The sequence below is a fragment of the Rhinolophus ferrumequinum genome, chromosome 13 (assembly GCF_004115265.2).
Source record: "Rhinolophus ferrumequinum isolate MPI-CBG mRhiFer1 chromosome 13, mRhiFer1_v1.p, whole genome shotgun sequence".
Taxonomy (NCBI): domain Eukaryota; kingdom Metazoa; phylum Chordata; class Mammalia; order Chiroptera; family Rhinolophidae; genus Rhinolophus; species Rhinolophus ferrumequinum.
Window position 1 is genome coordinate 20,742,750 of NC_046296.1, and position 12,360 is coordinate 20,755,109.

Here is a 12,360-nt window from a genome sequence, read left to right on the forward strand (position 1 = left end):
CAGATCAGTGATGGCCTGGGGTCAGAAGTGACGGAATAGGGGGAGAAAGGGCAGAAACTGGGGAAGGGCGGGTTTGTTAAAATTCATCAAGCTGTACACCTAAGATCTGGGCACTTTTCTGTATGTAAATTACACGTATTAAATCCTATGTGTTAAGAATTTGCAGGAAGAGAGGGAAGGGAGGAAGGAAGGCCGTCGCAGTGCGCGCACGGAAACCGTGCGTTGATCAGGTGAAGCAGCCCTCCGAGGCCCGACGCGGCGCTGGCAAGGTGCACACAGCGGCCGCGGGAGGGGCGGGTGGGAGCTGGAGCGAGCGGGAGGCGGGAGGCGGCCGCCGGCGAGCAGTTGCTTCTCTCGGACACCAGGCGGCGGCGTGGGCCGGGGAAGGACCCGCCGCGTTGCCCCGGGAAGCTGCGACGAGGGGGCGGGCCGGTGCGCGGAGTCCATGTTGGCCCACGCGCGGCCGGGGTCGCTATGGCGGAGCTGCAACAGCTCCGGGTGCAGGAGGCGGTGGACTCCATGGTGAAGAGTCTAGAGAGGGAGAACATCCGGAAGATGCAGGTAGCGGTGCGGGGACCATCCGGGGGGAATTCGCTGCCCCTTCCCACAGCCACCGTGCTATGTCCCGCGCCGCTGTCCCCCTTCCCGCAGATTCCTGAACGGACGTCCCTGGGGTTGCTGCGGCGACCTCGGAAGCAGGCCTTGCCCTGAGACAGAAAATCTGGAGCTTCGGCTGAGCGGATGAAATCTGTGCGCCCTCGCCAAGCGCAAGGCCGTTTTCCACCCAGGCCAGCCCGAGGGGCGTAGGGGTGGGTCCCCGGACCACGGTTAGGAAGTCCCTGGTGTGAGGCATTGGCCTCCCCCACTTCCCTTCTTGTGCGGCCCCTTCCGCAGGTGAGCAGCCGGAGGCCCAGAAAGAGCACGGCCAAGGTGAAAGACCGGAAAGGCGAAAGCGCGCCGCCTCCGCAGTGGCCAGGTCTTGCCCGGTTATTCGCTCCACACAGCCCTAGTTTTTATGCTGTTCTGCTTTGATCCCCTAAATATTTTGTGTCCTGCCTCCCTAAGGAGATTGTGGGTTACCCTTGTAGTGCCCCTTAAGTCATTGATTAATGAATGGGTTGCCCCCTGGTGGAATGTAGATTACTAGGTTGCTGACCTCTGAAACCCTGTGATATAGGCTCCTGGTTTTCAGAATTTGGCTTCATCTGACCCACCGCCAGCTTCCCCGTCCACCCGGCCTTCGAGGCAACAGGTGCCACTGAGCTAGCAGCAAGAAGGCCATGAAACACTGCGAGGCACTGAGGATAATTTTCCCATTCGTGGTCTTAAGGTCCTGATGTCTCTTCTAAGGAGAGGTGCAAATATAGACGCTCCTCCTAACCTCTGTTGCACTCCATGGTCATCTCTGTCCCCGGGGGCTTTCCTACCTAACCTCTCCCTGCCCTCCCGCCCCAGGGCCTCATGTTCCGGTGCAGCGCCGGCTGCTGTGAGGACAGCCAGGCCACCATGCAGCAGGTACACCAGTGCATTGAGCGCTGCCACGCACCTCTGGCTCAAGCCCAGGCCCTGGTGACCAGCGAGTTGGAGAAGTTCCAGGTGAGGAATATCCCATACAGAGGACTCTAGTCCTTGATGTTGCCCTTTTGCAGAAGATGACAAGCGTTTATTACAAAACTCTTGGCTTTAGTACCTTGGTTCTGTTAACATTGGTGACAATGCTACGATCAACCAATCTATACAGGGTTTGAAATTTTGGACACAGTTCTGAATGCTGGAGTTCATGACCAAGAGCTTATGCTTTTTTTTTTTTTCCATAGACACCAAATATATACTGTATAGTACAAAGCTTTCTAAAACATAGTAACTCATAGCAGAATCATCAGAAAGGTGGAATAGGCTAATCTTAACAAGGTGCAGATTAGAGCAAGATCCTACCATTATTTTGTCGACTTACCCCACCCAGCACTGTCCCTATTTACTACACCCAGAGGGCATGTCACTAAAGAGCAGTCATTTGTATGAAACATTATTATGCCTGCCTCCTGAGCCCCTCTAAGGTCACTAACAGCACCTCCCCCCGCCAATCCCTCTGGAGCAAAGGGTAGCCACAACTTCATTCTACTCCCTTCCTCTAAATATACTTGTCTGGAACTTGGGGAAGCAGGGCCCACTTCTGAACCAAATTTTCAGAGCATAGGATTCTGTTCACAAAGGAAAAATTAATGTGATAATATTTTTACATTCTGCTATATAAAATTCTTTAAAATCACTGACACTGTAAAAGAACAACATTTCCAAGATCATGGAACTCCCAAGGGTTTCTTTTGTTTATTTTGACACCTAATTTTATAAACAGGGTCTTTGGAATTTTGATTCTTGAATTGTATAACCTTTCTTTTTCCATTCACTTTTCAGTCCTCTCCAATCAGACTTACTCTCCCACTGTGCCAGAACTGCTATTGCCATTCCCCTCCATGGGGCTAAATCCAGTGGTCATTTCTCATTCTTCATCTTACTTAACCTGTCTGCATCACTGACACAGTGGATCGCTCTCTTCCTCCTTGAAACACTTTGTTCAGTTGGTCACCAGGACACCACACTCTCCTGGTTTTCCACCTTTCTCCCTGCCATCCTTTCATGGCCTCCTTTACTGGCTTTTCCCCACTCTAACCTCTGAACATTGGAGTGCCGAGGGCTGTCCTTGGACCTTTTCTCTTTTCTATCTAGTTCTCTAGTCTCATAGCTATAAATATCACCTATATGCTGACAACTCCTACATTCATATCTCTAGACCAACTTCACACCTGTCTCCAAATTCATATTTCTGTTTCCTCAACATCTCATTTATTTATTTTGTTGCTCTCTCTCTCCTCACTGGAATATAAGTTCAATGAGGGCAAGAATTTTATGCTTCACTTGTTGCTGTATTCCCCAACATTAAGAAGAGTACCTGGCACATAGTAGATACTCAGTAAGTAGGTATTGTATGGAGTGTTTTTCTGTAGTAAGGACAGACATTAAAGAATCAAGATGTTTGTAAGTCTTTCTGTAATTGAGTAACTGGCTTCAAATTACTTCCTGGAGGCTGCTCCTATACAATCTATTGTCATTCACTTGCTTTCTAGTAATGCTTTGCCTGGGCCCTCCTGGTGCTACCTTCTGTTTCAATCAGGATAATGTTGGTTAATTGCACTATGGTGTCCCTTTAATTAATAAGATAATACATGTCAGGCCAACACACAGCAGGTTCTCGAATAACATCATTTTGTTATATCATTGGTCAGTTATCATAGGAACTTAACTGTTCTTTTTTATATCAATTAGCCTATGGTAAATTTGGTTTCCTTGTATGTTGTTTCGCCACAGTTCCAAGAACCTGTTGACATTAAGTGAGGACTTACTGTATGTAACCCCGGGCCTGGAACATGATAAGCACTTGGTAAATGAAGGCCAGCCTCTCAGCCTTCTCTGCCCTCTTCCTTCTTGCCACAGGACCGCCTGGCCCGATGCACCATGCATTGCAACGACAAAGCCAAAGATTCAATAGATGCCGGGAGTAAAGAGCTTCAGGTGAAGAAGCAGCTGGAGAGTTGTGTGACCAAGTGTGTGGATGACCACATGAACCTCATTCCAACCATGACCAGGAAGATGAAGGAGTCTCTCTCATCCATTCAGAAATAGGAGTCTGTCATTGGCCATCAGGGCTGAGGGCAGGAATCTATTTAAAAAGAAGAATGAGAATTGGTCTTTTAAGCAAAGTTTATGAGTGAAGAAATTAAGGATGGCAGCAAGGTTAAGGCATATGTCACTTGCCTCTGGACACTGGTTCCTTTATGTTTTAATCCTAGATAATGAAATGGAAAAATTGGTGCTAAAATTTGAGTCAGAGAGTTTTTGAGAGTCTAAATTTTTTGTGGCAAGTGCTTATCCTAGCAGCAGGCATCTCCCTCATACCAATCCAGAGCCTCAGGTACCAGGTACCAACAGGGTGACAGGTTCCTCTCATCTGCCAATGATCTGCTGGAGTGTGAGGAGAGGTGTGTCTGTTTGTTGCCAACCTCCTGTTAACCAGAAGCATCACCACACCATTTTCCATAAGCTGTAAAGCAAAGTCAGTGAGGTCACCAGGGGAAAAAAGGTTTCTGGGTCTTTTGTTTTGCTTGGTTTTGTCTTACAACAGCATGAAGTTGATTTAAGATGTGGAGCTGGGAGAGGTAGTTTAGATAAGAACTTTGAAAGGTTCCTTTGGATATCCATTTCTGGCCATCAGATGTGAATGTGCATTTCTTAAAATTCTCACACATTACATCTTTCAGCCTGGAGCTCTCCTAAAACATGAGCGGTGATGTCACACTGGGTGTGGGAAGCAGACCTTCCCTCTCACTGGCTGCCATGATGGGCCCTGAGGCTGTCTGCAGCAGAGTGACAGGACAATCTTGCAGTGACACTCCCTTGAAGAGAAAGGATTTTGATTGTGCTGTATATCAGTACTCAGGAATGAACAGTGAAAGGAACTGTTGGCTGCTTAATAGAGTTCTGAAGTACCGGATTTGGAAAAACTTGGTTTTCAGGAATGAAACCTATATCCAGTGTTGCTTACTTAGCCCGCTGAAATAATATAGCCCTACTGAGACAATCCCTTGGCAACAGGAAGGTCAAAAAAGAAAAACTAAGCAACTCAGGTGAGCTGTGGCTCCTTTAGAGCAAAAGAGGGGCAGCCCCCCATTACCAAATGCCAGTTTTGCCTGGGGCCTTTGCAGTGTTCCAGCTCCAGCTCTGGCACCTTACTGTTTTGATAAGGACCTTGTCCTTTTACCAGCTTATTACTTGAAATGATGATATATATAGCCTGTCTGCTGTTTCAGGACTGTGACATATTTTCCTAGTGGTCTGGTTTTTAAAAATAAATAAGGTTTAATTTTTTTCCTCTACTACTGTGTTTCTATCCTTATATCTGGGTAGTGTATATATAAATTTCTAAGGATTGCTTTTCTTTGTAATGTGTGAAATAAGTTTCTTAAGAGGTTCAGAAGAGTGAAATTTATATGGTTTGGATGCAAGATCTGTTCATTGTATTATAAATGGGAAAACCTTTAAGGGCAGGCTAGGGCATTATTGAAGTCCGTTCATGTAAAAAGATAGAGAACTAACTGTCCATAAGGCTGAAAAGAATTCAGTACCTAAGTCAGGTTTACAGCTTCAACTAAACACTAGCAGCAAGAGGTGGAAAAGATCAGTTATGACCCCTTGAGAGAATATGCAATATCTGGAATTTTGAGGACCAAGAGAGTACAAAATACATGAGTTTAACGAAGTCTTTACTATCATTGGTATTTAAATAGAGCCATTCCTGAACATTAGGAGTGAACTGAATTTTGGAGAACCACCCCCTACTTAGAATCATCAAAGCTTTTCTATTTTGGCCCAAGTCTTCTATAATCTGTATTATAATGGATTCATAAATGTGGATTCTCCTATTTTGGGGAAATTAACTGAGAACAAGTCAGGGACCACCTTTTACCCTTAGGCTCTTGACTTGAAAATCCACACCTCATATTAGAGATCGTTGTTGTGCGGTACTTCACATTTTGTGTATGGGGTCAGAGTACATTAGGTGGGGTTCTCGAGGCAGTGTTACAAGAATTGCAAGACCATCCGTCAGGAATACACTTCCGGGCTCTAGATTCAAATTCGTGGAAACAGGCCCGGTGCAGAGGTCACTAATTGAGATGTTAATGAACCCTCTAGGCTTGGCATAATAAATATGCTGTGGGAATACATTCCAAAGAAATATCAGGGGTCCACTCATCCAGAGCTTATTTTCATTTGGTATATATGAAGATAAACGATGCGATCCACTAAAATTAAGGATGGGCGGGTGTCGCTCAGAAGATAGACTCGAGGGATTTCTCTCAATTTTACAGACAACAAAACGGAATTAAGAAGGACGCCTCGAGCACCCACCCTTGCGTCCAGGCCAATCGCTGGCGACGCAACCGGAAGCTTGGGGCTGATCGACACTTCCGGGCTTCCCCTAAGTATCGCGAGTTGAACTGTGAAAGGGGCCGACAATCCATTGGTTAACGGTATCAGTGGCGTCAGACGCGAAACCCTGGGTTTGCCGCGGGAGCGTGAGGAAGGCCACGATTTCCGTTTGGACGCTTCTTTTGAGCTCGCTGTGTAGGCGCCATGAGCAAAGCTCACCCTCCCGAGTTGAAAAAGTAAGTATGTGCGAGGGCCGCACGCGATTGGCAGCTTCTTTGTATGCCTCGAGTTCCTCCGATCCCCTCGGTTCCCCTCCATTTTCCGACAGTGTGCCTGGCGTGCGGATTCCGGTCGGAGGCCCGGGAGAGCCTAGCCAGCGTCCCGCGCTTCCGAGCCTGAAGCCGGCGCTGACGTCGCCTTTCTACTTGGTTGGCATGGTTACTAAAGGCATCGAAGGCGCCCCAATTCTGCCGACTTGCCTTGGCCGGAGCTCCCAGCCCCGCGTCTCCCCCACGCTCTCATTACTAGATCTCGAATGCCACCCTTTGTTGACCATCTTAAATAGCGTCTTGTTCTAGATCCGGTGACTGGAGGGTAATTCTATAAGGAACTAAGGGTGAAATGGAAGTATTTGATAGTATATGAGGAATCGAAAGCCACCTTAACCTTAAGAGTGTGTTTGTAGCTGTTTCTTTGAACTTTCACTTAGAAATCCCATTCCTTTTTCTTGCTTTCTTGCACTTAAATTAAACTTGAATGTTATGTGATATCTTGCTCAGTTAACACAGATATCTGAGAATATTCATTTTTTTATAATCAAAGAAGGCTAGGTTGTTGTTTTTTCCCTGCACCCAATAAAATCAAGTCGAAGTAGGATATTTCTACTTTAGGTAGGACCCAGTATGTTCCATGTCTCCTCAGTACGTACTTCTCTATCTTGTTTATACCATGTAATGCTGAAATTTTGCGTGTAGTAGTTGGCTAGCACAAAGGATGCAAAATGTCCGGGGATCAATTTGTGAAGCAACCATCTGGTCAGCCTTGCCTATAGTTAATTTATTACCGGCCCCATAAAGAAGTCAGATTTTAAGGAAAAGTTCATATTTAATAATTTTGCATTTAAGTGCACGTTTGTATCAAAGCCATTTCTTTTATGCAGAAAGTCCGTGTATATTTTCGTTTGATCTGTTAAAGACTTAATTATTGAATCATAAGCTTAACATTAAGAAAAATAGAAATTATTGTCATGAAAATGCTTATCTGAAAGAAAATATGCTTATTCTTTTATTGGTGAGCCCATAAAAGCTTGTAAGTATTCTCTGGATTCCTCAGGAACGGGTGGAATGATAATTATTGTCTAATAAAGGACCATTCTCTACTTGTAATCTTAGATTTCATTTTTGATTCATAACATACTTGAGAATTTCAGATGAAACTAATTTTAACACCTTCCTCTTCTCTAGATTTCATGGATTGTAAGAAATTCTGTCACATCTGCCACCAAAATGACTTTCAAATTAATACCATCTTCTTTTACACTTTTATACCCTCCTCCTGGTTTAGCATAACTCAGTGGTTCTTAACTGGGAGAGAGGGGTAGGGAGTCTGGTTGTACCAGCATCTAGTGGGTAGAGGGCAGGAATGCTGCTAAGCATTCTACAGTGCACTGGACATCTCTCAACAACAAAAAATTATCTGGCCCCAAATGTCAGTATGTTGAGGTTGACATACCCTGGCCTAACCAAATTCTCCCTCCCACCACTTAAAAATTGCTGCCATGGTAGTCTGGCCAATGACTGCTTTAATAACTTGTTGCTGTCTGCATAATAAGTCCCGACTTCTTAACCCAGCATTCAAACTTCTCCATCTGAAATCCATGTACCAAGTTTTACACACACCAATATTTGAATGTCTTGTTCTCCAGCCAATGGATCCATTTGTGTTTGCTCAAACTTTCTCACCTGCTGTGTGACTCGGGATAATTTACTTAACCTTTCTGAGTCTCACTTTGCCATCTATAAAATTATGGTAATACTAGTATAACTTACAAAGTTGTCATAAGGATTAAATAAGCTCATGTGTGTTATATTTGCTATGCTTTATATAATATATTCTATTAAAATACATAATTTTATACATCATACTACATATTTTTATTTGTTAATGTATCCTGTCACACGTTCTGGCAGGCCCCATGTCTTATTTATCTTTGCATTCTCCCATACTACCTAATACATTAAAATGGAATTAAATTTCCTATTTGCTAGCCTATAACTGGAAGAGGTAAAAACTGGTTTGACTACACAGCCTAGTATTTTCATACTACCCTGCTGAGATCGGATTTTCTTGTTTAATTCAAATTGTTTAAAGCTTCAAATATGCATTTATTTTGCTAAAATAAACTTAATGTGTTGAAGAATAATGCTTAATATTAAAATACTACTTATTGTTTCAAATATAAAATAAAATAGCAATTGGATTGAATATGGTTTGACTATAACCGTTTTGGTTTCTTCACAACTTTGTTTTTGGAAATAACCAAAATATAATCAAATCTTTGTTTTTCTGTTATGGCTGTAAAATCCAACCATTGAAAATTAGGTCAGTATTGAACAACAAGAATGTTTTTATAATTCACATCAATATGATGACTCAGTTTAATGTACATTAATATAAACCCATTGGTTTTTTATTAATTATCTTGCCCCTTCCCAAAATACATTGCTTTGTATAAGTACTAACTGAGGTGGGCCATTATTCCCTCATCCTTTATAGCAGTACAAGATTTTTACTATTTTAGATTTCATTATTCCTATTGTGTAAATTTTAGCCAATTATATTGACTAGGAAATTATTATATAATTGATTGTATACCTACGTTTGTGCTTATTTATGCTTAAATTTTTAAAATTGTTTATATAATCTTTATCCCCTTTGCTTTTTCAGATTTATGGACAAGAAGTTATCGTGTAAGTTTTATTCTTGTTTTGTTTCTTTTTAATTATTCAGTTGCTTTTTACGTGTGTCTTGGCAGCGTATACTGTTTGGAGCAACTTTATAAAAATTCACACAGAGTCCCTAATTCTCATTCATTCATTAAGCAGGTTTATCAGAACCCTGTATAGACAGTTTTATTTACCTAATTTCTGATATTTAATAAATTTCACAGTACTTCAGACTTTTCATTTCATATAAACCCTCCCTCACTGTCACAAAATTAACAGGATTTTCCTATTTTGTGATATTTGAAATTTTATCAACCTTTTTCCTTTAAGCAAAGGACTTACAAGGACTAAAAGTCTAGCCCATAAAGTACTTTTAAGTATATAGCGGTTAAGACTGTGGCTTTAGTGGTAAGCACCCTTCAGTTTGAATCACAGCTCTGCCACACAGTAGCTGTATAGTCTTGAATCAGTTACTTAAAAACTCTATACTTCAATTCCCTCATAAAAAAGCTAGGATAGTTCTACTTTATTGGATTCTTGCAAGTTTAAATGTGGAAGTAAGTGTAATATGTTTAGCCTGCGCTTGGCATATAGTATGGATAGTAGATTATACATCTCATATGCCTGGATTTTACCCACCTGGTTTTTAATGAATGCTTGATAGTTAATGGCCAGTTTTATTAAAACTTCTTTTTCCCTTTTTATAGTGAAATTAAATGGTGGCAGGCATGTCCAAGGAATATTGCGGGGATTTGATCCCTTTATGAATCTTGTCATAGATGAATGTGTGGAGATGGCAACTAGTGGGCAACAGAACAATATTGGAATGGTGGTAAGTAAAGATGTAAGGTTTCTCTTAATTAGAGATTTCGTTTTTCATTTGAATAAGCATTAACTTCCCTTCTATCAAAGTCTTGGTTTAAACTGAAGTTAGGCAAATTATAAGCAAGATTAGAATTCTGTCTCCCTTTGAGTTTAACCTTTGACAATCATTTAACTGTGGTAATATCCCAGTTACCTATAGATTAGATCTGAATCTTATATAGAACTCTCTGAGGTCCTTGGGCTTGAAATAGCTGTTGGAAATCATTTTTGAGCTTTATTATGTAATATAGGCCCATAGTCATTCTTTGTTAGAGCAGTAGTTCTCCATCTTAGTTGCATCTTCAAATTAGTCTGGGATGTAGCATAGAGGTTTTTAAGTTCCCCAGGTGATTCTAATATAAGGTAAAAATCAACTACTAGCCTAGAGCATTTACGATCACCTGAAGAGTTTTGCAAAAACAACTTCCTAGATTCCACCCCAAAGCAATTGAAACTATCTCTAGTGGTGCTTTTTCTTGTTAAAGATCTTGGGTGATTTTAATGTGTAGTGAAAATTAAGAACATACTTATGAATTCTCAGATGATCTTATAAAAATGCAGATCCTAATTCAATAGGTGTGGGGTGGAACCTGAGATTTTGCATTTCTATCAAGTGCCCATTTGATGTAGATCTGCCAGACCACAGATCACACTTTTTATTTTTAATTGTATATATAATTAACCTAGATTTCTGATTAGTAGTGTGGGGACAGAGTCCCAGAGAGCAGTTTCCAGGCTCTCGGCCTCACGTGGAAAGGTGCTGGCTCGGGTAGTAAATGGCGGTCAGCTGTGGCTAATTGACCATCAGCTGTAACCAGTTAGCCAATTAGCCACTGATAAAACTGTTGCTGCTGTGCTGGTTGGAGAGTCAAGTGGAGAGTCAGTCGGTCAGTTGGCAGGCAGAGAAGCGGACAGCATGTTGCAGGTCATGTGGCTCCAGCCTCCAGTGAGCCTAGTGGTATGACTCCCCTACCTATGGCTCCGTGGGTGTTCCTTTTTGGCCTAGCCACATCCTGCATTCTTATGTAGCTGAGACCCCACAGGCTGCCTCGTGTGACAAATGGCTCAGCGAGCCGGGTCTCCCGCACTACAAATAGCGCAGCGAGCAGGGTCTCCCACAGAACAGTAGTCATGGTAAAAGTTCCCAAGGGATGGTCATGATGACAGCCATTCACATGAGAAGAAAACAAATCCTGAGTTCTTAATTATAGGAGCAGACATTTCTGCATTCATTAGGCCATAATGGTATGACTACTAAAGAAGTTTTTGATGTTTGTCAACAAGACCCAGACTTTGAATCTGTCTTTACCCAGCACAGGACAATATACTTAGTAAGTGGCATGTCCAAGTTTCTTGGGAAAGGTGAATCAAAAAGGACAACTTAGGGGGCCGGCCTGGTGGCTCAGGTGGTTGGAGCACCATGCTCCTAACACCAAGGTTGCCAACTAGACTGAGAAACAACGGCTTGAACCAGAGTGGGGGGGAGGCAGAAAAGGGGGAAAAAAAAGAAAAAGGACAACTTAGCTTTAGCAAATCACAGAGCATAAAGACCTCTAAGAAATAGTAAGAGTTCCTAATTGTTAGCCTTGATTTTTTTGCCTATTTTTTTTTAAGTTTGAGCAGTAGATAGGTGTAACTTTTTTTTTAATCACTCATTCCAAGATTTATATTATTGCTTATTTCAAATGTATTTCCATTACTGCATTTTGAAAAGCAAATCCATGATCAGGACCAGAAAAACAGCTTATAGTCTTTAGATATATGACTCCCCGTCCCAACCCTCCCCCCGTTTCATGTAAATGGACCTTTTTCAGTACATTCTCCTTGAGCTTCTGTGGAAAATGAATAAAACTATGGGGAAATCATTAGCAGCCTGTTTCTTATAAAAACAGTTTTCAAATACACTTAGATTTCCTTTTACAAATTAGGAAGTCTTTGTTCTAATAGAGGATAGATTAGGTTTTTAGTTCATACAGCAACAGATTTGCTAAAGGATTCAAGAAGGACTTGACATCTTAAAAAAAAGCTTCACAAACTGACATATAATAATGAAAAACTATTAATGATGTGGTGAAAAGTCTTCAATCATGATTACTCTGTCTGTTAAATAAATTTGTTCTTTTCAAATTTACTTTTTCTTAGGTAATTCGAGGAAATAGTATCATCATGTTAGAAGCCTTGGAACGAGTGTAAAGAATGGCTTTGTTCACCAGAGAAATTAACTGCTTCCCCATGTCCCCTCGCCACAGCTGCTGTTTTACTACAATATAAAAATTGGATCGGGTACATTTTCATGTTGAACTTTTTTGTTAAATAAACTTTTGTAATAGTCAAAAATGCTTTTCTCAGATGTTCTAAACTTAGAAAATAGAGTACTAGCTCTAATTTTGTCTTACCTGAACTATTCCTGGTTAAGACTGATTTTTTCCCAAAGGTTTTTATGTATTAATATAGAAGAATCTGATTAAATGTGAAACATGGCAAGGATGCCTTTTTCCCATCTCTTAACACAACAGAGATAAAGAACCTGCAAACCTGAATGTGTTCTTCTGAAATATTAACTATA

General features: G+C 41.8%; 2 protein-coding genes across 5 annotated transcripts; both read left to right on the forward strand.

Annotated features, from left to right (window-relative positions):
* Positions 1 to 358: 358 nt before the first annotated feature.
* FAM136A (family with sequence similarity 136 member A) lies at positions 359 to 4,931 on the forward strand. 4 transcript variants are annotated; one of them, XM_033125168.1, is made up of 4 exons: positions 591 to 976; positions 1,178 to 1,355; positions 1,456 to 1,596; positions 3,493 to 4,931. In XM_033125168.1, the coding sequence occupies exons 3-4, from the start codon at positions 1,462 to 1,464 to the stop codon at positions 3,679 to 3,681; spliced, it is 324 nt and encodes a 107-aa protein (XP_032981059.1). In that variant the 5' UTR covers positions 591 to 976; positions 1,178 to 1,355; positions 1,456 to 1,461; the 3' UTR covers positions 3,682 to 4,931. The 4 variants fall into 4 exon arrangements, with proteins under 4 accessions (XP_032981057.1, XP_032981059.1, XP_032981060.1 ...); XM_033125169.1 differs by having other exon boundaries at positions 591 to 894; XM_033125166.1 differs by lacking the exons at positions 591 to 976; positions 1,178 to 1,355 and adding an exon at positions 359 to 561 and having other exon boundaries at positions 3,493 to 3,724.
* A 1,103-nt stretch (positions 4,932 to 6,034) lies between these two features.
* Positions 6,035 to 12,131, forward strand: SNRPG (small nuclear ribonucleoprotein polypeptide G). Its single transcript, XM_033125170.1, has 4 exons — positions 6,035 to 6,221; positions 8,932 to 8,954; positions 9,638 to 9,762; positions 11,937 to 12,131. The coding sequence occupies exons 1-4, from the start codon at positions 6,190 to 6,192 to the stop codon at positions 11,985 to 11,987; spliced, it is 231 nt and encodes a 76-aa protein (XP_032981061.1). The 5' UTR covers positions 6,035 to 6,189; the 3' UTR covers positions 11,988 to 12,131.
* Positions 12,132 to 12,360: the final 229 nt, after the last annotated feature.

Bases quoted from the DNA above. Each gene is read 5' to 3' on its own strand.
- FAM136A (XM_033125166.1), top strand. From the start codon at position 475: ATGGCGGAGCTGCAACAGCTCCGGGTGCAGGAGGCGGTGGACTCCATG. The intron at 562-1,455 runs GTAGCGGTGCGG...CTCCCGCCCCAG, and splicing joins AGAACATCCGGAAGATGCAG to GGCCTCATGTTCCGGTGCAG. The intron at 1,597-3,492 runs GTGAGGAATATC...TTCTTGCCACAG, and splicing joins GCGAGTTGGAGAAGTTCCAG to GACCGCCTGGCCCGATGCAC.
- SNRPG (XM_033125170.1), top strand. From the start codon at position 6,190: ATGAGCAAAGCTCACCCTCCCGAGTTGAAAAA. The intron at 6,222-8,931 runs GTAAGTATGTGC...TTGCTTTTTCAG, and splicing joins CACCCTCCCGAGTTGAAAAA to ATTTATGGACAAGAAGTTAT. The intron at 8,955-9,637 runs GTAAGTTTTATT...CCCTTTTTATAG, and splicing joins TATGGACAAGAAGTTATCGT to TGAAATTAAATGGTGGCAGG.